General features: G+C 39.4%; 1 protein-coding gene across 2 annotated transcripts in view; it reads right to left on the bottom strand.

Moving 5' to 3' along the window:
* Positions 1-23,851, bottom strand: part of LOC149837000 (nudix hydrolase 16, mitochondrial-like) — a 54,636-nt gene that overhangs the window by 11,482 nt on the left and 19,303 nt on the right. For both annotated transcript variants that reach the window (XM_090005738.1, XM_090005739.1), the window contains exon 3: positions 20,117-20,200. In XM_090005738.1, the coding sequence (XP_089861864.1) occupies positions 20,117-20,200 (84 nt within the window). The remainder of the gene's footprint in view (positions 1-20,116; positions 20,201-23,851) is intronic.

The raw sequence follows: 23,851 nt of genomic DNA on the forward strand, positions 1-23,851 counted from the left end.
ATAATGTTTTTACCGATGATGGGTCCTCTCTTAATATAAAAGGCATTGGGAATTTCAAAAGTATTCAAAATTTTTCTATTCCAAAAATTAGATTTGTACCCAAGATTAAATTTAAACCTTCTCTATTTCTTAAATTACCGACCATGGGTGTAGTGTCTCTTTTCATCTAAGCAATGTTAGGTGCAGGATCTCCAGTTTGAGAAGCAAATTGAGGAAGGACAAAGAGAAGGAGACTTTTACTACATGGATCGGCTTTTTCTTCCAAAAGATAATTTTGTTATAATGTTCAAAATGTAGATAAAGTTTTGTGACATCAAAGACTAGGACATCGTAATTTATCAAAATTATCTCATGTACCACATTTGAATAAATTTTGTAATGAAAATTTTCATTGTGAGGATTGTGTTATTGGCAAAATGAGTCATTTTCATTCCTAAAAGGACCTTTTCTTCTAAACCGTTTGAATTAGTGCATTTGGACGTATGGGGACCTTCTCCTATCTTATCTAAAGGTAGCTACTCTTATTATGTGATATTTGTTGACAATTATACTAGATTTTCTTGGATATACTTTCTTAGGCACAAGTATGAAGTTTTTGAAAATTTTAAAAATATTATAACATTGTCGGAAATCAATTTAAAACTAAAATTTCTATCTTCCGCTCAGACTCTGGGGAAGAGTTTATGTCAAATGATTTTAAAACAATGGGATTTTACACCAAAGATTATGTGCTTATACACATCAACGAAATGGATTAGCTGAAAGAAAACATAGGCACATAATTGAGACCACTAGAACCCTTTTAATTTCAAAAAGTGTTCCAAAACATTTTTTGGTTAAAGTTTGTTTGATTGTTGTGTATCTTATTAAGAGACTTCCATCATATAAGCTTCAAAATATTTCTCCTTATGATACTCTTTAAAATCTCTCCTAATTATCTTAGATTAAGACCCTTTGGATGTAAGTGTTTTGTTCTCATTAACAAGAATCATAAACTCTCTCCTAAAGCTATATTGCGTGTATTCTTTGGATATGGGGAAACTCAAAAAGGATTTAAATGTTTTGATTTAGAAAAGGACAAACTTTATATTTCAAGGAATGTTTATTTTTTAAAGAACGAAAGTTTCTTTCAAAATGTGCCTAAGAACTCTTTTTTTATTTTAGTTATTACTTAAAAGTAGTGATGATTCTTTATTTGAGAATGTTAGCAATGAAGAGCCTCAACTTAATCTTCAGGGTGGTGAGGATATTGAATTAGAAGAATATAGAACACGTGAAAATGATAGACAACCAATTGCTCTAGAAAACTATTGCACCTTAGAAACCCAACACCTAGAAGGAGTTAGAAGATCAAATAAGACTTCTTTACCTCCTGATAGATTTGTTTCATATAAAGCATTTTCTCCACAATATAGAGCTTGTCTAGCTAAGATTTTGTCCTACTTTGAACCTGCTACATATAATCTGGCAAAGAAATATCCCAAATGGATAAAAGTTATGAATGAAGAATTAAGAGCACTTGAAAAATCTAAGACTTAAAAATATTTGATTTGCCTAGGAACAAGAAAATCATAGGTTGCAGATAGGTTTATAAAGTTAAAATTAAGAGCAATGGGACCCTAGAAAGGAACAAGGGCAAGTTAATTGCCAAGGGTTACGCACAAGAATATAGAGACTATGATGAAACATTTGCACCTGTAGGTAGGATGACTTCAAATAAGACCCTCATAGTTGTTAAAGGTGGGCCATGTACCAAATGGGTGTAAAAAATATTTTTTTAAATGGGGATTTAAAATAAGAAGTTTATATACATACACCTCGTAAGGTGCTTCGATTGAGAAAGACTCTTTATGATTTAAAACATGCACCCAAAGCTTGGTACGATCGCTTTAACATTGTTATTGTAAAACCCCATTAAAAAAAAAATTTCGCCGGGAAGCCGACAGGCGGCTCACAGCCCCTGCCGCGGCCTCCCACCACCCCCTGTGCCCATCGGGGGCCTGACAGGTGGCCTACGGGGCCCCTATCGTCCCCTTCTCCCTCTGGGATTCGCCGGAGTGCCGGCAGGGGACCTGCGGCCCCGCCTTCTTTCAATCAATTAAGTATCAGCTCGCCATGCATGGAAGTGCGGTAAGGCAGATGGTTTCATATTCTTCATAGGGGCGGGCCGCTGTCTCTTAAGATGTTGTGATTGATTCCCTCACCACTCAAGGTGGAGGCATCGTAAGATGTTCCCAGCAGCAACGTAAGCACCCGTCAAGTCTCTAAGAGTGTAACCAATCCACCATTCACGTTTCACGAGAACCGAATAGATGTTCAAAGAGTGCCACCCTTCCTTCGGTAAAATAGAGTAAGAGTGACGATGGAGCCACCGAAGATTTGATTAAGATCACAGGTAGGCCAAGAAGGATCTTCCGAGAGAAAGACCCTAATTGCCCACCTCAATAGCGAGCTAGTTAGATCGCCGAGATTGACGATTAACCCCTGGAAGATGGCATCGTTTCTAGCAGACCTTAAAAAACCATTTGACTGGCAATCCTCCAGCCAGGCATTAGTTAACCACTTCGATTTGAAACTAGTCACAAGCCATACCTGAATTTGCCTGACTATAGATCGACCAAAGCAAAACTTTTTCTCAAACATCCACGTGACACAAGTCCATCAGGCTCTGGAGATCTGACAATTCAAGAATAGGTGATCCGTAGTCTCCTCATCCTGATTAAAAAGAGGGCAGATGCTCACTAGTTAATGAATGGCCGAACCTCTTCAATCGATCACAAGTATTGAGCCGATTGTCCAACACCAGCCGCAACGTGATCGCCGCTCTAGGAGAGTGATTCGGGCACCATAGTTGCTTGGCCCACCGGAACGGCTGACCAACAGCTCTATAAGCTTCCCAACCAGACTTAACTGTATAGACACCATCCGCCGTATAATCCCAAAAGATCGAATCCTCCCCCTCACTAAAAGAAATAGTGACCGAATATAGCCTCAACAAGAAGAGGGTATGTCTGGCCCGCTCCAGAATCAAGAACACACTCACTGGACACACCCTTTTTAACCATATTCCACACTTTTCTACCAGGTTTGACAATAGAAGTGGAAACACCCATATCTGGGAGGAGAGCTATTAGACTGTAGTGGCCTACCCATGGGTCAAACCAGAAGTCAATAGTCTTACCATTACCAATCATCCATCGGCAACCATAACCAACCTTCTGACTATGCTTTTCCAGCCCCAAGACCCTTTTCATTTTTGTATTTCCTTTTATAGGTCTTTTATTTGCATAGTCTTAACCCACGGATTCACCTGAGTAAGAAGAACCCATGCACGCTTCGCCAATAGTGCCTTATTCATGTCCATGATGGACCGGATGCCCACCTTCCGTCATTGGTTTACATACTTGATCCCACGCCAGTAGGTGGCAGCCCCTATGCTCGAAACCTTGCCAGATGAAAGAACGTCAAATCTTCTCCATTTTGCCAACAACAGACATAGGGAGAAGAAAGGACGGAAGCCAAGAAATTGGCATACCACTATGGACTGATTTAATAAGGACCAGCCTACCCGCCCTCGATAACAAAAACCCTTTCCACGAAGAGAGTCTGGATGGAATTCTGTCCAACATAGGGGAGCACATATCAGCGGCTGCCATGGAACAAGGGTCAAAGGTAGGGAGAGAGGCATGCTTCCAACCCGCTCACCACTTTCCTCTGTCTAGTAGGAGATAGATGAAAAGTGAACACCTTCGACTTGTCTTTGCTAATCAAGAGACCAGAGGCTTGTCCCTTTTTTTCTTTATCTACTACTTATATTCTTTCTTGGGGGAGTCCGGTCTATAGTGAATAAGGCGTCGTCCGCAAAAAAGGAGTAGTCCCATTGAAAGCTTTGATGGGGACGGAGCCATCGACTTCTAGTAGCCAGAAGGATTATTCTGGATAGGCGCTCCATGACAATGAGAAACTGGTATGGAGAAATCGGATCCCCTTGCCCAAAACCTCTCATAGCTTTAAAGAGTTTCCCTGGAATCCCATTAATCGAAACCGCAAACGAGACCGTGGACACGCATTCCATCACCAAGTCAACCCACTTACAATCAAAGCCAAGTGTGGATAGAGACTCTCTCAAAAAGGTCCAACTGATACGGCGCTTTCAAGAAGTCTGATTTTAGCATGACCGCTCCTCGCTTGCTAGTAGAAAGACTATGGACCAATTCATGAGCTAGCTGGATGCTGTCTTGAATGGACCTGCCCCGCAAGAAGGCTCTCTTCAAATAAATAAGAGATGATGCGCTGGAGTATCGGTCGCATGCGATTGACCATCACCTTAGAAAAAAGAATTTTCTATAGAAAGTTGCATATAACACAGAACGGGAGCAACGAGAAGGAACCTTATGTAAGGTCATTAACATTCAGGTCGGAAATCCTTAAGAGCAGATGCACCCTCTTAGGAATAAGAACCAGATTAGTCGTATTTATACGTTTCAAGAGAAGAGTACCTTTTTCAAAGTCATCTTTCACAGCTCGTTATACGTCTTTACCCACTATGTCCCAGTAGATCTGGTAGAAGCATGCAGGAAACCCATCCGGACCCGGGGCTTTGTCACCATCCGCTTGGAAGACAGCATTCTCCATCTCAACATCTTCCATCGGCCGAAGTAGCATATGGTTCTCCTCCCCACTAACCACCAATCCAGAGATACCCGCAAGCCTTGTATCACGGTCAGGAATGTCAGAAAACAAGGCTTTAAAGAAGCAGCTTCTTGAGCATTAATGGTGCCTCTTGATTCTCGATTTTGGATCCATCCTCTCGTCAAAAAAATTTCATGAACTTTCTATGGACTATGGATGCTTTGGTGGCAGCATGGAAGAAGGCTGTGTTCCGGTCCCCCTCTTTGAGCCAAGTGCTCCTGGATTTTTTACGCCAGTAGGATTCCTCCATCTCCAAAAGCTTGTTGAGTTGACCCCGACTCACCATAGTCAAGGCGGCCTGATTGCTCAACGTCTGAATTCATATAAAGCATTCGGCTTCGGACCGAGTCGATTTGGTCAAAGATCGAACCCAGCTCATTGTGGTTTCATTCTGACAGTCTTCTCTTTACTTCAGTTAGCTTAAGAGTCACACGCAACATCGGAGGGCCAAGGGGTACTCCAGCTGTTCTCAACAATGCTCCTGCACTTATCCTGGTCCACATCTTTCTAAACCGAAAAGGGGGGTAACCCCAACTGGATCTTACATTACAGTTAACAATAAGTGCATTGTGATCCAAGAGGGATTTTTTAAGGATAGTCAACTTGGATTCCGGGAAGGAATCTAGCCAACAATTATTGACATATGCTCTGTCTATCTTTGTGGCAATAAGCTGGTCAGCTTGGCGAGCATTATGCCATGGGAACTTCACACTACCATCAGTAAGTTCCAAGAGGGAGCAATAACGGATAGTGTCTTTCAAATCTTGGACGTCCTCCCAAGCTGGGGGTTCTGACTCCTAGAAGTCAAAACATTTCAGTCCCCAATGAGTAACCAAGGTTCAGAAGGCTGGAAATTATTAATATCTTTCCAAAGGGTTCTTCGCTTAATAGCAGTGAGGCATAGATACCTTATTATAATATTAAAGCCATTAGACCTCCAATTAATCGTAAGAAACTGATCGGATTCAGCAACAAGACTAACATCAATACAAAAGGGTTCCCAAAGGCAAAGAATGCGGCACGGCATTTTGGGGAGGAATGCCAATTCCCTAGTCCCACCGTTTCCATTTTGCCTTAACAGAGTAACATCGATCTACCTTTTTTTTCTTTTCCACTCAGAAGCAGATATGTGGTCGAGGACAGACATTTCCTAATCTCGCTTCTTTTCGCTACTTATGAGCCTCTCACGTTCCAGCTAAAGATTTTCATTGAGTTCATAGGGATTAGGGCATACCAGATCACCGGGGGACCGGGTATCACCATTGGAAATAGACGGATCACCGTTCGAAGCAGAACCACGTTTGGCTTTGGACGGTCGAGAATCACCAATATGAAGAGGCACCATTAATGCTAATTCTTTTGCTCAACAAGGAGTTGGCAGCCATGGAAGATGGCTGGGCTTGAAAGACCTGGAGATAAATCGCCACTCACAATGGACTCACCATAAGGACCTCTAGAATCCACGTGACCATCCCTAGGATTCCCCACATGGGTCCCACCATTGTCCACGTCACTCCCATTAGGATTCCCAACATGGATATTCAACACACTGCCGCATTATTTCATTAATCTGAGTAATTCTGCTAAAAAGGGGGGTTGGCGAGGAGGGTACTCTGATCGCTTCAAGGTTGGTATAGTGGCATAGTCACGCCCTTTTTCCGATTTGATCAATCTTTCTTGGTCAAAATCGGGGTGTCTACAGCAGGCAGTGAAGCGGATACTGAGGTACATCGCAGGTACACAGGACCTTTGTTTGTGCGGTGGCACAGGGGTCTAGGGGAGGGGGCACCCCTAGCGGGGGGTCTCTGGGGGGCAGTGCCCCCATAACAAATTTATTTCTCTGGGGGGTCTCGGTTGTTTCTTGCTTGCGGTTTTCCTAACATTTACCTGGTTTGGTTCATGTAGTTCTTATCGGGTCTGGGTATGGTTTTTCTTATGGTGGACCGATTAGACCTGGGTCTGGACCCGACGCCATACCCGAAAATTTGGTCCAAGTCTGGTTCATCGTGGGTCCGAACCAAACCCAACCCGTTGACACCCCTAGACAAGATTAATAAGAGGGTACATGCAAAAATCCAGTATAGCAGAAGTAAATAATATTTTAATATTTTATTTTATTTGTATTAATAACTCCGCCTGTGTATAACTGTTTAGTTATACACTGCCGGTCCCAAGCCCGGATAAAGGAGGAGGGTTGCGGTAGGCCTGTGACAGCCAACATAAAAACTTTGTCATATCCTATGAAAATGAACCAATATGAGAATTTCGTTGGGGCGTTCCCTACTGAGCGACGCACTGTACTCTCTAGGCCCGGAGGCAGTGATAAATGGGCAAGGGTTGCTAGATCGTCGCCCAGAAGCGACGCGTTACACCGACGCCCGGGTGTGGTGTCAAATAGGCAAGGGTTCCCTCACTTTGTTGGACGGGTGGGGTAAAGAAGTTAGTCCAAGACCATAAAATTAGGTTAGCCACTTGGAACATAGGGTCTTTAACTGGTAAGTTGGTAGAGTTAGTAGATGTTATGTATAGGAGAAAGATTGATATTTTATGTCTTCAAGAGACCAAATGGGTAGGTGAGAAAGCTAAAGTGATAGAACCTTGGGGATATAAGATTTGGTATAAAGGAATAAATAGGAATAGGAATGGAGTAGGGATTGTTATGAGTCGTCAGTTTATAGATAATTTAGTTGAGGTCCGTAGGAAGGGTGATAGAATTTTACTTATTAAATTAGTATAAGGTACGGATATTATTAATATTATTAGTGTTTATACACCTCAAGTAGGTTTAGATGATTCCATTAAGCATCAATTTTGGGAAGATTTAGATGTAGTAGTACAAGGGATATCTTATGGAGAAAAGCTTTTCATCGGCGGTGACCTTAATGGACATGTAGGCATTAGTAGGGATGGATTTGAGAGTATCCATGGAGGCTATGGTATAGGAGAAAGAAATGAAAGTGGAGAAAGGATTTTAGATTTTTGTTTGTCTTATGATATGATCTTAGCAAACACTTGGTTTAGGAAGAGGGAGTCTCACCTAGTAACATTTAAAAGTGGGGTTAATACGAGTCAGATAGATTTTTTCCTACTTAGAAAGAGAGATAGGGGTTGTTGCATCGATTGTAAGGTTATACCGGGAGAAAGTGTAGCTACACAACATAAAGTCTTAATTTTAGATCTTAGAATTAGACAATGCCGCAAAAGGGATAGACATAGGATAGATCCTAGAATTAAGTGGTGGTCACTGAAAGGAGCTAAACAAGGAATGTTTGTAGAGCAGGTAGTTAAGGAAGCTGATTGGTGTCTCGAGGAGGATTCAGAATCAATGTGGAATCAGATAGCGAGTGGCATGAGAAAAGTGACTAAGGAGGTATTGGGTGAGTCTAAAGGCGGTGCACCACTAGGTAAGGATACATCATGGTGTAACAAGGATGTCAAATTAGCTATTAAGGTTAAAAGAGAGTGTTATAGAAATCTAAGTAAGAGTCGTGATAATGAGAATTTGGAGAAGTATATGATAGCAAAGAAGGAAGCTAAAAAAGTTGTTCGAAACGCGAGGGCTAAGGTATATAAGGAGGTTTATGACAAGTTGGATACCAAAGAAGGCGAGAAGGTTATTTATAGGCTTGCAAAGATGAGAGATAGGAAATCGAAGGATTTGGGTATGGTTAGATGTATCAAAGATGAAACGCAAAGGGTTTTAGTCAAAGATGAGGAGATTAAGGAGAGATGGAAAGATTATTTTGATAAGCTATTTAATGATAGTCATGCTCAAGATCTTGGAGACTTCTCCATTCCTTTTCATGAGATAAATCGTGACTTCATGCGCAAGATTCAAAAGAAAGAAATTGCAGAGGCTTTGAAGAAAATGAAATCAAGAAGGGCAGTTGGCCCATATGGTATACCTATCGAGGCTTGGAAATGCTTGGGAGCGAAAGGTTTAGAATGGTTGACAAATCTTTTTAACTTGATTTGGCGAACAAATAAGATGCCTAATGAGTGGAGGAAGAGTACTTTGGTGCCTTTATATAAGAATAAGGGTGATATACAAGATTGCACAAACTATCGTGGTATAAAACTCATGAGTCATACTATGAAACTTTGGGAGAGGGTGATTGAGTCTAGGTTGAGGAAGGTTGTCATGATATCGGAGAATCAATTTGGTTTTATGCCTGGAAGATCAACTATGGAAGCTATACATCTTCTTAGACAACTTATTGAAAGATATAGAGAGAGGAACAAAGATTTGCATATGGTTTTTATTGATTTAGAGAAGGCATACAATAGAGTACCTAGGGACGTTCTCTGGTGGACAATGATGAAGAAAGGTGTTTCTCTCAAGTACATTAGTATAATTAAAGATATGTATGAAGGAGTAGTAACCAATGTCCGCACTTGTGGAGGGGTGACAACCAATTTTCCGATAACGGTTGGGTTACATCAAGGATCTGCTTTAAGCCCTTTCCTATTTGCGATAGTGATGGATGAGCTTACGAGATCAATTCAAGAAAATGTACCGTGGTGTATGTTGTTTGCTGATGATATTGTTTTGATTGATGAGTCTAGAGCTGGGGTTAATGCTAAGTTAGAATTATGGAGACAGACATTGGAAGCTAGAGGTTTTAAGTTGAGTAAGAGTAAGACTGAATATATGGAATGTCGGTTTAATAAGCAACGAAGTAGTGATGGGAGTGTAGTGAAGCTTGGTGAGCAAGAAATACCGGTGAATGATTATTTCAAATATTTGGGATCCATCATTCAAAAGTATGGAGAAATTGATGGAGTTGTAAATCATAGGATAAAGGTTGGGTGGATGAAATGGAAAAGTGCAACTGGAGTTTGGGTGGATGAAATGGAAAAGTGCAACTGGAGTGCTGTACGATCGTAGAATGCCATTGCGGTTGAAGGGAAAGTTTTATAGGACGACTATTAGACCCGCTTTACTATATGGTACGGAATGTTGGGCTGCCAAGAGACATCATATTCAAAAAATGAGTGTAGCTGAGATGCGGATGCTTAGATGGATGTGTGGAAATACAATAAAAGATAAGATTCGGAACGAGGAGATACGTAAGAAGGTAGGTGTTGCACCCATTGAAAATAAGATGCGAGAGAATCGTTTACGGTGGTTTGGACATATTCGGCGAAGGCCTAATGATGCTCCAGTTAGAAGGTTGGAGAAATGGGAAAATATATTAGTTAAAAGAGGTCGGGGTAGGCCTAGGAAGACTTGGATGGAGATGATAGGAAAGGATATGAATGCTTTGAACCTCACCGAGGACATGACATTGGATAGAAATGATTGGAGGAAAATGATTCATGTGGAAGACCCAAAATGAATTTCTTTTTTGGTTCATATCGCTGACCCCAATTGTTTTGGGATGAAGGCGTAGTTGTTGTTGTTGTTGTTGTTGTTGTTTTGTATTTTATTTGTATTAATGTTTATATTGTTAGTGCATTTTCAAATCGTACCAGATTTGGCTGTTTCTAGCTCTCTTAGGCCTTTTTAAGGATGCAGACCAGGAGTTAATATGTTTAGATGATGATAGATTTACAAGTCCCAATTGAAGTGCTTGCAGAGGGATGATCATGGTAACTTTTTTTATTCTTGTCATTTTCTGAATAGTAAGCAGGTTGCTTGTTGCTGTCATCAACAATGGTCCATGCAGAGGATCTGAGTCAATAAGGATCACATCCCTTCACTTAAAGTACTTAGGCTTCTACCAACTGGAGTCACTAGACTAATTAAAAAACACATTTTGGTGTGTGCAGATACCTAACAAAGAATTAGCCAGAAGAAAAAAAAAACAAACTTGGCGTGTACGCTTCACCTTGAGGCGCGCCTCGCCCTGAGGCGTGCGCCTCAAGGCACAAAGCCCCTCGCCTTAGGCAAGGCGCGCTTTTAATAACACTGGTATTGTATAAGATTATATGCATATACATTCTAATATATATAATTTCGGTTATGTAATTTGGGTATATGATTGGGGATATTTTGGTCATTTTGTACATGTAATAGGTGTTGTCTATTAGGGACAGTTTTTAATTTTTTTATCTTTTTATTTTTATTTTTGTTTAGGGGCTCTATGGTCAATACGACCATAGAGTCGGGGCTCTCCAACAGTCATAAATGACCGTTCGGGAGCTCCCCAATGCCACCACTTGTATATAAAGGGGTTGTTGGCTCCTTGAGGTATGCTTGTTCTAAGCATTTTGAATAATATTTTTTACTTTTTATTTGTGCTCTTGCTCCCTTTTGTGAGGTTTATGTGTTAGCCCTTAGTGGCTCTTTTGTATTTGTGGATGAGCACATTTGTAGCCCTTTTGTGGCATTGTATTTGTGCACTTGTTATTTTATTACACCATCAACAAAAGAAAGATGGGATGATAAAGCATACAGATAACAAACCTACATAAGCTTGAATGCAATTAGTTGCTTTTCAAGGACTCCTTGGGCAGACAACTGCCACTTCATGGCATGTATATTTCCCAATATGATCATCTTCACAATGCACTGAAGTTCAAAACAATTCATCCACGTGTTTTATAGTTCCAGATGGTGTCTAAAGTTTTGCACTTACAGGAGACTTTCATCCCAATACTTAAAACAAGCTCAAAAATTCACTCTCTTGAAAGTAAAGCAGCAGAGAGAAACCCGGAATGTACCAAAAGTAGAGAAAAAGGAATGATAAGAAATTGGGATGAATAACAAAGGAAATAATACATTTATATATCAATATTTCATGGAAAATATATATTTTAAATAAAAAATTTACCAAGGAAAAAAGAGGATACAAATCCTACTGAGTTTATTTTTTAAAGGCCAAAAGAGAGAACTTTATTGAAAAAGTAAGGGTGCCAAGTTATCACCATTGAGAACAAGCAAAAGGACAGGCACTTTGCAAGTAGCATGAAGCACTGGAATTTCCAGTTTTTTTATTGAAATATAGAAATTTTCAAAGCTCTTAATTTTTCAAGTTTTCTGACACCTGTGGCAGTATAAAGAGGCGCCTGCAAATCCCATCAATGAATGCTGGTCAAAGACACTCAATGCCTTCAAACTTACTGCAACACTTTCAGAAACTGCGACACAACATTCTAGCTGTCGTACCTGTGTTGACACGGATACGGGTACCGGGCGCAGTGCCAGTATGCTTGGTACCCCGAACCTCATGAAAATAAACAAAAAACAACCCTCCCCCTCCCCCCCCCCCGAAACCCTCGACTCTCTCTCTCTCTCTGATTTCGCTCTCCCCTGCTTCTCTAGCTCTCGTCTTCCCCCTCTATGTCTCCCTCTCTCTCTCGATTCCCCTCTCTCACTGTCTCGATTTACCCCTCTCTATCTCCCACTCTTGATTCCCCGTCTTGTCTCCCTCTCTCGGTCTCCCGAGAGATAGAGAGAGAGGAATCGAGAGAGCGAGCAAAAGAGACAAAGAGGGGAATCGAGAGAGCGAGCGAAAGAGACAGACGAGATCTAGAGAGGGGGGGAAGAGAGAGAGAACCACTTCTTCTTCACCCTGCAACAAACGGAGAGAGAAAAGGAAAATTGGAGAGAGAAGGGGAAGGGCCATGCCCTTTCCCGATTTTATAACTTGGCAAGTTGGTTTTGTTGACCAAGTTTGGACAAATCCACACCTGGTCAACGAAGCTAAAAAACCTATAAAATACATCTCTCTCTCTCTCTCTCTCTCTCTCTCTCTCTATATATATATATATATATATATATATAGAGAGAGAGAGAGAGAGAGAAATTGGTAGTTGCTCACACGTTAGGTGCTAAATGGGTTTTTCTGCCCTTACGGTGTTTTTTTTTGCATTTCCAACCCCATAAATGTGTTGGGCATGGTCGATTTACGAGGAATCCACACATGGATCATGTGTTTTCGATGAAAAAATGATATTTGGAGAATAAAAAATTTACAAAGATTTTGGACCGTTGATTTTTCGAACCTTATAAAAACCCACCCATGTGTCTGAATCGAACGCTTTTATAAATATAAAATCAAGTACATAGATCACATCTGTACAGTCAGAATTTATAAATAAAATGACTGAAAACCCCATTAAGCATGCTCATTTAGCACCTAATGTGTGAGCAGCTACCAATCTCTCTCTCTCTCTCTCTCTCTCTCTCTCTCTCTCTCTCTCTCTCTCTCTCTCTCTCTCTCTCTCTCTCTCTCTCTCTCTCTATATATATATATATATATATATATATATATATATATATATATATATATATATATATATATAGTCGTGTCATACTATCATATTTTAAAATTGTTGCCGTAACCCTCCATACGCGTACTTGTACCTAGGTGACTTAGCTCAGAAGCCATAAAAATACAACCCAAGATTTATCACCTAGACATGCTCAGCAGCAAAACAACACGGGCACACACACCACACGCATGTACACACACACACACACAGGAATCCAACCTTCAGCATTACTTTCAATACAACCTGCAAATAACCCAAATTCTCTAGATTAGCGCCCTACTTGAATTGTAAGCATAGTCTTGCAGTCTATGTTGAAAAGAAGTCAAGTCATCATTCACGACTGGGTTTGGATCTTATCCAAACCCAATCCAAGTTTCTTTAGATTCATATTTAAGCACATGCTCATTAATGGCATGTTGTAAATTTCATTTATTGTGTAATGGGTATTTTTTTACCCTAGTAATTGTAACAGGATATAGCTAATGGAAAGGCAATATCGCAGCCCTATTGGGAATTCTGCAGCTCCCTCGTCTCTCTCCCATTCGGTGCTTGCTCTTGTGTATGAAACAAGGAACCACGATTTCTATCATGGTATCAAATCCATAGATCCAAACTTAAGGATCGTGATCTTCTTCCTTCATCCGGTAAAGCTTCTTCATTCTTCTTGTCTTCAAAGCATTTCTCTTGTCTTCAAATCAAACCCTTCAAAATAACGTGTTCCCTTCTTTTTACATAGTCCAACGTATTTTTCTTCCAAAAAACTTGGATTTCTTCTCGTTACCATATTTTTGTTTCTCTGTTTGCCCAATATCCTTCTTTTCATAGCCTAACTGTTCATGTTTCTTGTTTCTCTATTTTTCTTCATGTTACCATATTTCTGTTTCTTTGTTTGCCCAATATCCTTCTTTTATAGCCTAACTGTTCACGTTTCCCTGTTGTCTTATTGCTACACGTGATCTTATATATTAACAACACAAATAATCACGCAAGATCGGATTTACATCATTTGATCTTTGCGTGATTCCAAAGCTTGAATAGGATCACGTCAAATACTTTTACAAGTTGACGGCACATCAGATTCAGATCTGGAAGTGATCCCAGGTCTGTCCTGATTAACTAATATCACATTAGTTAATCATTCTCTATATTCTTCTCTGTTTTGCACTGCTTGTTTATATTCCCTCATATATTGAAATAAAACACGTTGATTTCAAAGTAACGTGCCTCTTTGATTGAATTTTAATTCAGAACAGATTCCTACTGCATAGTTCTGGTTTTCTGCCTCAGTTATACCATACCAATAGTAAAAAAAAAGGCAGTGGCAGCAGAATTCTCTGATATTAAGTTTCTGTTCTGAATTTCATTAGAATTCAACCGCAATTGGGTCTTTGTCGTAAAGCTATTTCCTTATTTCTTATCCCTTCTTATTTTTTGTTTCGATAGAATATGGACTCATTTCCTCACTCTCAGTCTAGTCTTTCCTCAAACTTTCTTAGTCAACTTTTGTATGAGAAACTGAACAATTCCAATTTTCTAACTTGGAAACGACAAATCATACTATTCATAAGAAGTCAGGACCTTTTTGGACATCTAGATGGTTTTGTTCCTGTTCTTCCAGAGTTCATAGTTCATACCACAAGAAGAAAAGAACGATGAGGGAGATCTTTCTATTACCTATGTCAGAAATCCAGAATACGTATCATGGATGAAGTGAGATCAGGCGTTGATTGCCTATATCACTTCTACATTGTCACAGGAAGTGTTTGTGGTAATTCCAGATGACTGCTCCGCAATGCAATTATGGCATCGACTGGTTCAAACATATTCTCAAGTTTCTCAGGCCAGAGTATTATTTTTGAAGAAAGAGTTTCAAATGCCGAGAAAGAACTCCATGACTATCATGGAGTACTTGAACAAAATGAAGACCATTACAGATCAGTTGGCCATCGTGGGATGCACAGTTAGTGACAAAGATATGGTGCAACAAACTTTGAGTGGGCTGGGATCGGATTATCATATGATAGTTACTTCCTTATTGTGTTTGTCAGATTTACCTACCTTTGAAGATCTTCATGCCAAGCTTTTGCAGTATGAGATGACCTTAAAGGGATTTTCTAAAGATACTCATCCTCAAGTTGAAGCACACAATGTTCTTGCCACAGGAGTTGCCTATGGGCGAGGACGTGGTAGATATGATTTTTGGGATAGAGGGAGTCAAGAAAGGAATGGACAAGGAAGTCGTGGAATATTACCTACACCTAATATTTCTCCCAATAGGCAATGGCAAAGATCAATACCCACCTGTTTTTTATGCAATAAAAAGGGTCATCAAAGCAAATTGTTGGTTTAATCCTCAAAATAGAGGCAAACAGCCAGAGACAAGTAAGGGGTTAGATAAATTGAAGAACATAGACGAAGTCAAGGAGTTGTTACTATATGCTCTAGTTGAATTGAACTTAAAACAAAATGATCAGGGCACTTGGTATGTCAATTCTGGTGCAGCCACTCATGTCACTGGTGATGCTGGTAAGCTCCTAACTCGTGTTCTTTATGCTGGTAAAAATAGTATAGTCACTGGAGATGGGTTTCACCATTGTATTTCTCACATTGGAAACTCTGTCATTCCTATGTCTACTTATTTCCTTGCTCTTTCAAATGTCATTTATGCTCCGAATATCAAGAAAAATATTGTTTTTATCTCTAAGCTTGTAGATGACATCAATGCTTTAGTTGAGTTTACTCCTTTTTATGTTCGTGTCAAGGACCTTCACACGAGGGAAACGTTCGCTAAAGGGAAACGACAAGAGAATATCTACATGTTCCAAGAGAATCCTTTCACCTTGAAGCTCACATCATCATCTTCTTCGGTTCCTTCTAGTCTTTCTGAGTGTAATAAGCCAAAGCTTTGGCATGGTCGTTTGGGTCATTGTAGTAGTCATTTTATTGAAAAGCTTGTTTCTAGCAGTCTTATTCCCAAGTCAAGTCTAAGTTTAAATGTCAATGATAAGAAATGTTCTAGTTGTCTTCAATGTAAGAGTCATGTTCTTTCGTTTCATTCTATTAATAAAAGTGCTTCAAAGCCATTTGAAATTATTTTTTCTGATGTTTGGGGTCTGGCTCCAGTTCCCTTCATGTCTGGCATCAGATATTATCTCATTTTTGTTGATAGTTATTCTCGGTATACATGGATTTTCTTTATGAAATGTAAATCTGAAACATTCAAGTTATTTCAAAATTTTCATTCCTTTGTTCAAAATCAATTCTCTGATAATATCCTTTGTTTCCAATGTGATGGAGGGGGTGAATTCTCCTCAAATGACTTTATTAAATTTCTCCAGACAAATGGAATACGTAGGCAGGTGTCTTGCCCTCATACACCTCAACAGAATGAGATTGTTGAACGAAAGCATCGCCATATTGTTGAGAGTACCATGAGCATGATGCATGATAGTAACCTTCCAATTACCTTATGGGCAGAGGCCTTTCATTCAGCCGTTCATATCATAAAACGATTGCCCATGAATATCCTGGAAAACAAATCACCCTTCCTTTCCTTACATGGTGTTCATCCAAATTATCATGATTTGCAAGTATTCAGGTGTGTATGTTAGGTTCATGTTGACAGTTCAATGTGACACAAGTTTCAGGATAAGGCCTTGAAGTGCAGATTTGTGGGGTATGCTGATGATTATAAAGGGTACATATGCTATGATCTCGTGAGCAAGCGTATCAAAATATCCAAGAATGTTGTATTTGATGAATTGAATTTTGATCACAGTGTTAACACCCTTCCTGAAATTGAAGTTTATCACCCCTGGTTGAACTCTGACCTCTTCTCTAGTGTTGATGATGTTTGTCCTTCAGAATGTAATCAAAGAGGTGAGGGAAACATGTCTGGTGTTGTACAGAGGACTCAGGAAAGTGTCATTTCAGATCCACTCTTGCCTCCCGAAAAGTACAAAGGCATTGTTTACTCTCGACGTGAGAAGGGGATTCTTCCCAATTCTAATCAAGAGATGAATTCTTATTCTGCTTTTGCTCCATCCTCTGCTCCCAGAAGATATGCTTGACCCTGACATCCTATTGATAGATGGGTAAGTTATGAGAATTTCAGTATGAATTTTCAACTCTTCTTAACCTCTTTAGGTAAGGAAGATCAGTCAACGACTTTCTATCAAGCAGCAAATTCTAAGAGATGGATTGAAGCTTTGAATGAAGAAATGGAGGCTCTTCATGAATGTGGCACTTGGGAGATTGTTCCCAGACCACATGATCGAAATGTAGTTGGGTCCAAGTGGGTGTATAAAATAAAGTATAAGTCGAACGGTACTATTGAGCGATATAAGGCTAGGCTGGTTGCCAAGGGATTCACCCAGGAGCAAGAACAAGATTATGATGAGACCTTCAATCTGGTTGTGAAAATGAGCACTATTTGAATCATACTATCCTTGACTATTGAACATCAGTGAATTATCAGTCAACTGGATGTAAAAAATGCATTTCTACATGGAACTCTGAAGGAGGAAGTGTACATGGAACAGCCCACTGGGTATGCAGAAGGGAACTCCAAACACTGTGTGTCGATTAAAGAGAGCTATATATGGTTTGAAGCAAGCCTCTCGGTCTTGGTTTGATAGTTTTTCTCTTGAAATAGAGAAATATGGCTTTAATCGTTCTCTTGATCATTCTCTTTTCATATTCAAATGTAAAGACACAATAACCTTGTTATTGATATATGTAGATGACATGATCATTACAGGTAACTCTAATGAACACATTGAGTGGGTCAAAGAACTCTTGAACCACAGGTTCAAGATGAAGGACCTTGGTAAACTGTGATATTTTCTTAGAGTAGAAATTGACAGAACTATTGAAGGCATGACACTTACCCAACATAAGTATACTATTGATGTTCTCAGCAAAGCAGGTATGAAAGATTGCAAGCCTCTAAGCACACCTAGTGTACTTCATCATAAACTCAGTTCCCAAGATGGAGATTTGTATGAGGATCCTACAGGATATCGCAGGATAGTAAGGATGCTTCAATATCTCACTTTTACTCGCCCTGATATTGTCTATTCAGTCAATCAGGTATCTCAGTTCATGCATGAACCACGTATTGGACATATGGAAGTTGTTAAACGCATTCTCCGATATTTGAAGGAAACTATTGGGGATGGTCTTTTGTACAAAAAGAGAATGAATGAACATAACATGCATGAACTTCTTGTTTACACAAATGCAGACTAGGCAGGAGATCCAGATAAGCGTAAGTCAGCCTCAAGATATTGTGTTTTCATTGGCCTAAATCGTGTCTCTTGGGGCAGTAGAAAACAAAGGGCTATTGCCAGATCGAGCACAGAAGCTGAATATAGATCAATGGCAACTGCTACAGCTGAAGTAACATGGATTAGACATTTATTGACAGAAGTAGGAGAATCAATATCTAAATGTATTCTCTTATGTGACAATCAAAGTGCCATCAACATGTCATTCAATCCTATCTACCACAGTCGTGCCAAGCATATTGAAATTGATCAACATTTTGTCAGACAGAAAGTCGAAGAGAAGAAAATTGAACCAGAATTTGTTCGGGCGGCTAATCAAGTTGCTGACTTGTTTACCAAAAGACTTATTAAGGACAGGTTTTGGATGTTGAAAGGCAAGTTGTTCATGGTTCAAAACCCTGTACAACTTGAGGGAGGATGAAAAGAAGCCAAGTCATCATTCACGATTGGGTTTGGATCTTATCCAAACCCAATCCGAGTTTCTTTAGATTCATATTTAAGCACATGCTCATTAATGGCATGTTGTAAATTTCACTTATTGTGTAATGGGTATTTTTGTACCCTAGTAATTGTAACAGGATATAGCTAATGAAAAGGCAATACCGCAACCCTATTGGGAATTTTGCAGCTCCCTCGTCTCTCTCCCATTTGGTGCATGCTCTTGTGTATGAAACAAGGAACCACGATTTCTATCATATGTCACATAGACAAGGCTATTGAGAAGTCGTACTCGTGTCGGGCGGGTACAGGTACTGGACGCAGCACGGGTACGTGATGGTCTGAAACGGGTCTAGTCCAACCCTTACCCAAACCATTTTTTTATCTCAGTCAAAGGCAGAGAGGAAGAAGGAGAAGAAAAAGAAGAAAGAGAAGGAAGAAGAAGAAAATAAAAAAAGATAAGGAAGAAGAAGACAAAAGAGGAAGAGGAGGAGAAGGAAGAAGACGTAAGAGGAAGAGGAAGAAAAAGTATAAGATGAGAGAGAAAGAGAGAGCATACCAGACCCGGTTGTTCTCTTCAACCTTCTTCTTCTTCTTCTTCTTCTTCTTCTTCTTCTTCTTCTTCTTCTTCTTCTTCTTCTTCTTCTTCCAATCTGCCCGAGAGAGAGAGAGAGAGGCGGTGGGACTCAATCATCCTTCGTCTTGTCCTCCTCGTTCTCCTTCGTGGTGGAGAGAGACAATGGGGTTGGGGTCGTCACTTGGCCACACCTTCTTCTTCTTGGTCTTCATCTTTTCTTTCTCCTTCGTGTATAGAGAGAGAGAGACGGTGGGGAAGGGGGCTACGAGATACCCCTTCCCTTTTTATAATAAAATTTTCATTCCCCCTCCCCTTTTTTTCAAAAATTACACTTATAGACATTTTTCTAATTTTTAATATGGATCCACATATGATCCACACCCAAACTCTCTCTCTCTCTCTCTCTCTCTCTCTCTCTCTCTCTCTATATATATATATATATATATATATATATAGCCGTGTCTCCGTACCCTCATTTTTTGAAATTGCCGTGTCGTACCCTCCGTACCCGTACCTATGTGACATAGCTTAACAGTTCTTCATTGGCCATTGGTAGCAATAATTTGCTGATAGACAAAATATATGCAAAGAGTAGCCAAGAACTACTTGAGAAGTGCATGCGCAGTGGCTGTTTATATTATCATACCCAATATCCAAGGATTTTGTTCCAATTCAAAATTCCATAAACATCATAAAGCACAATTAATAAATCATTAACAGAGGCTTCTTAATAATGACACAACCACAAATCAAATCAATACTCCTGAAAACCACAAAGAACAGATAGAACAGAAATTTCACTCAACCAATCAGGTAAATAAACATCATCACAAAGAAGATCACAAATAACTTGACACATAAAAGAGGACATGCACAAACTTCTACCAAGAAAAATTATCACCATTATATCACCACGGACTCCAGCTTCTTCCAGTGCCTCTCTTCTGGCTGCCTCATCCATCTCTTCATCATTTTCCCAGCCTCCCTGCAGGGAAAAAAGAAAGAGAAGACAAAAACATACAAGTCATGATGTTATGCAAATTCATTGATGCCAGATTCTTGATTATCTTAAGTAGCATGCATGCCTAAATGGATGTATGTGCACAATAGAAATTCAGATGCATGAACGTCCATGCATTCATGCATGTGTACAGAGTTATTGTAGGCATTGTAAGTGATTGACATGAAGATGAGATCTAGACACGTGCACAAAAACACAAAATTAATATTCTTCCTCTTCCATATATGATATCTTAATCAATTGCTTACTTCCTAAGGTATGGATAGGGGCTTCCAAGGCGTAAGTAGAGGCATGAGTGGTAAACCAAGCAAACAAAAGCAGTTTCGGGCAAAAAAATAACATGTAAATTATTACAAGTTGTGGAAGGACATCAGTAGAAACAGTTGTAAGTTTTGGTATTTGGTATTTACATTGTGATGTATTGGCAAGTAAAAAATACAGCAACATTTTGAATGAAGCAGGGTTCTTACCTAAACCTATTTTTGCATGTTTCAGAAAACATTTAGGTGCCATCTATGTCACATGGACTAGCCTAATAGGCTGTCGCACCCGCCTCGACGTGACCCTGCAGCGAAAGGGCGCGCTACGCACATGCGCGCATACTGTCATGCATAGCAGGGAGCCTGTGAACCTCCCTTGGCTCTACAACAGGCCCGGTTTCAAAGGGCCATATCTCCCAGCTCCGGTATCGGTTCTAGGCGATCTTTGGTGCATTGGAAAGCTGGTTGAGAGGAGCATCCTGTAGACCAATGTGCGACAAGAGAAAGTGTCTGTACTATGATTTGTGCCTGACAAAAGTTGTCCCTGTACAATAGCTCCAAACTAGCCGAACCAAGCTGAATTGGCCTTGTGCATGTGCATTGAGCTTATTTAGGCCATTATTCTAATTCTACACCATGTCCCAATTGTAATTGAGCTCAAAGTGTCTTAGTTCAGTCCTGAGAGGTCTAGGAAGGGTCAGGCTAGTGTTGAGTGTTTTGTCATACAACAACAACAACAACAACTACGCCTTCATCCCAAAACAATTGGGGTCAGCGATATGAACCAAAAAAGAAATTCATTTTGGGTCTTCCACATGAATCCTTTTCCTCCAATCATTTCTATCCAACGCCATGTCCTCGGTGAGGTTCAAAGCATTCATATCCTTTCCTATCATCTCCATCCAAGTCTTCCTAGGCCTACCCCGACCTCTTTTTAGCATTCATATCGGTGAGGTTCAACGCCGAGTGTTTTGTCATGCTGAAGATTAATCGTGTTGAGGGAGTCGAGGACCAAAATGGTGCAGCCTAGTGTTTAATACATTCAACCAATTGAAAACATATGTAAAAATTACTTTTCTTGTTAGAGAGAATCTCTCCATATCGATGGAGTGGCAAGAATGCCTCAAATAACTTTTCTGGTTACTTTTTTTATTAACGGAATTGAACTGAACACCAAAAGTCTTGCCTACACACCTTGACATAAAATGTAGCCAAACGGGAACACAGCCACATCATAGGCAATGCCCTTAGCATGATGCATGCATCATAGCTTAAGGCTGACCTAATAAATATGGCACCACTAAATGTACAGAACTATCTCAAGAGAAATAGGAAGAGAAAAGAAGAAGAGGAGTTGTGGCTGATCCGATTCCCAGTGGGGAAATCATGGGATATGACCTTATAAAACACAACATTATAATCTTCTTTACATAAGAGTCCTTTCCTTATACAATAAGAAAACTGAAATAAAAGGAAACAATAAAGAAAAAAATATAAGATAGGAAAGAATACAAAGTAGGAAATTAACACATAACGTCTGATTCTGTTTTCTTATCATTGGATCTGGATCTAATATCCAGATCCAACTAACGTTATCTATTAATAACCTCCCTCAAGTTGTGCATGGTAATCACCATGGACAACTTGGACTTTAAATACCAAAATCCTTGTTTTGTCAAGCCCTTTGTAAAAAGATCTGCTATTTGGTTTTCTGAATCAATGAATCTTGCTTCAAGCTCCATCTTCAATTTTGCTTCTTATAAAGTGTTGAACAATCTCTATATGCTTGGTTTTTCCATGATGCATAGGGTTCAACGAAATTCTTATGGCACTCTGATTGTCACAAAATAAAACTGATCTAGGGACTGTTTCGTCCAACTCATGTAGAAAATTTCGTATCCACGTCAACTCTGAAGCAACTACTACCATGGCTCGGTATTCAACTTCAATGCTAGATCGAGCTACAACCCTCTATTTTTTGTTTGACCATAAAACTAGATTACCTCCAACAAATACACAATAACCTGAAAATGACATTTCATCTGGATTGCTTGGCCAATCTGCAATCTGAATAAGCTATAACTATGAATAGATCTTCTTTATGATTTCTTTTCTTATAAAACAACCCATCACCCAAAGTACCTTTTAGACATCTCAAAATTCACTTCATCGCTTCCATATGGGTAGTTCTTGGTTGGTGCATGAATTGAAACATTTGGTTTATTGCATGCACAACATTTGATCTTGTGAAAGTAAGGTATTGTAACATTCCCACAATACTTCTATACTTGGTTGGATCATCATACAATTCCCCATCATTAACACTTAATTGTTGATGCATTGGAATAGGAGTTAGTAAACGTTTACAATCACATATACTTGTCTTACGCAAAAGATCCACAATATACTTATACTAACAACCCATATTTTTTTTATCAACCTTAATTCCCAAGAAGTATTTCAAGTGACCGAGATCATTCATCTTAAAATGTTTGTTCAACTAACCAGGAAGCTTTCTTTAACAAATGTTGCAAGTATTGTACTTTATCGTAAGATACAGGATGATACTATCGTAAATATGGCCTAACTCGATATGATACGCACTTGTATTGTGATACAAGTGTGTATCATATCTGTATTGGTTGTATCATATGATACAACCCTGTATCATACCGTATTGTATCATACGATACACCTTGGTGTGCTTTAAAAGGGTTGAAACTTGACTTTTTCAATTTTGGGTTTAATTTTATATTGTATATTTAGTTATGATGTTTTGTATAATTGTATTTGTTATTGTCTTATTGATTTCTCTCTTTTTTTTCAAACATATGGTGGACTGGGGTTTGAAGTGATGTTCTAAATTTGAGTGCTTTTGTCATTTGCATTCTTAGTCAAACGTGCAATGCAAGTGGATACGAGAGAAACTAGCACGTCTTTGAGCAAATCCATACAAAAAGAAGAAATAGATTAGAGCACAAAAGGCTCAACGGCATCGTCTACGTTCGTTACAACTTACGATATAGGCTGAGGTATATAAAATTATAAAGTTTATCTGTCATTTTCATGTGTTTATTTAAAGTTATTTTTATATCATACAAAACTCAATTAATTTTAATTTTTTCATGTCATCTTTTTAGGCAAATCAAAAAGTTATCATCAAGGAGGCACAAAGAGCGATTTGGTTCCATCAGTTTGGAACATTTTGATGTATTAGATGCATGGGTCGAAGTAGTCATTTTGAATCAACGTGGAAGTAGCACAGGAGGTAGATGATGAAGAGCCTACGTATATTAAAGACAATGTGGATGTCAAAGAAGGAAGAGGAAAAGAAGAAGATAATGATGATGATTGA

The sequence above is a fragment of the Nuphar pumila genome, chromosome 5, assembly GCF_984573655.1.
Source record: "Nuphar pumila chromosome 5, dmNupPumi1.hap1.1, whole genome shotgun sequence".
Taxonomy (NCBI): Eukaryota; Viridiplantae; Streptophyta; class Magnoliopsida; order Nymphaeales; family Nymphaeaceae; genus Nuphar; species Nuphar pumila.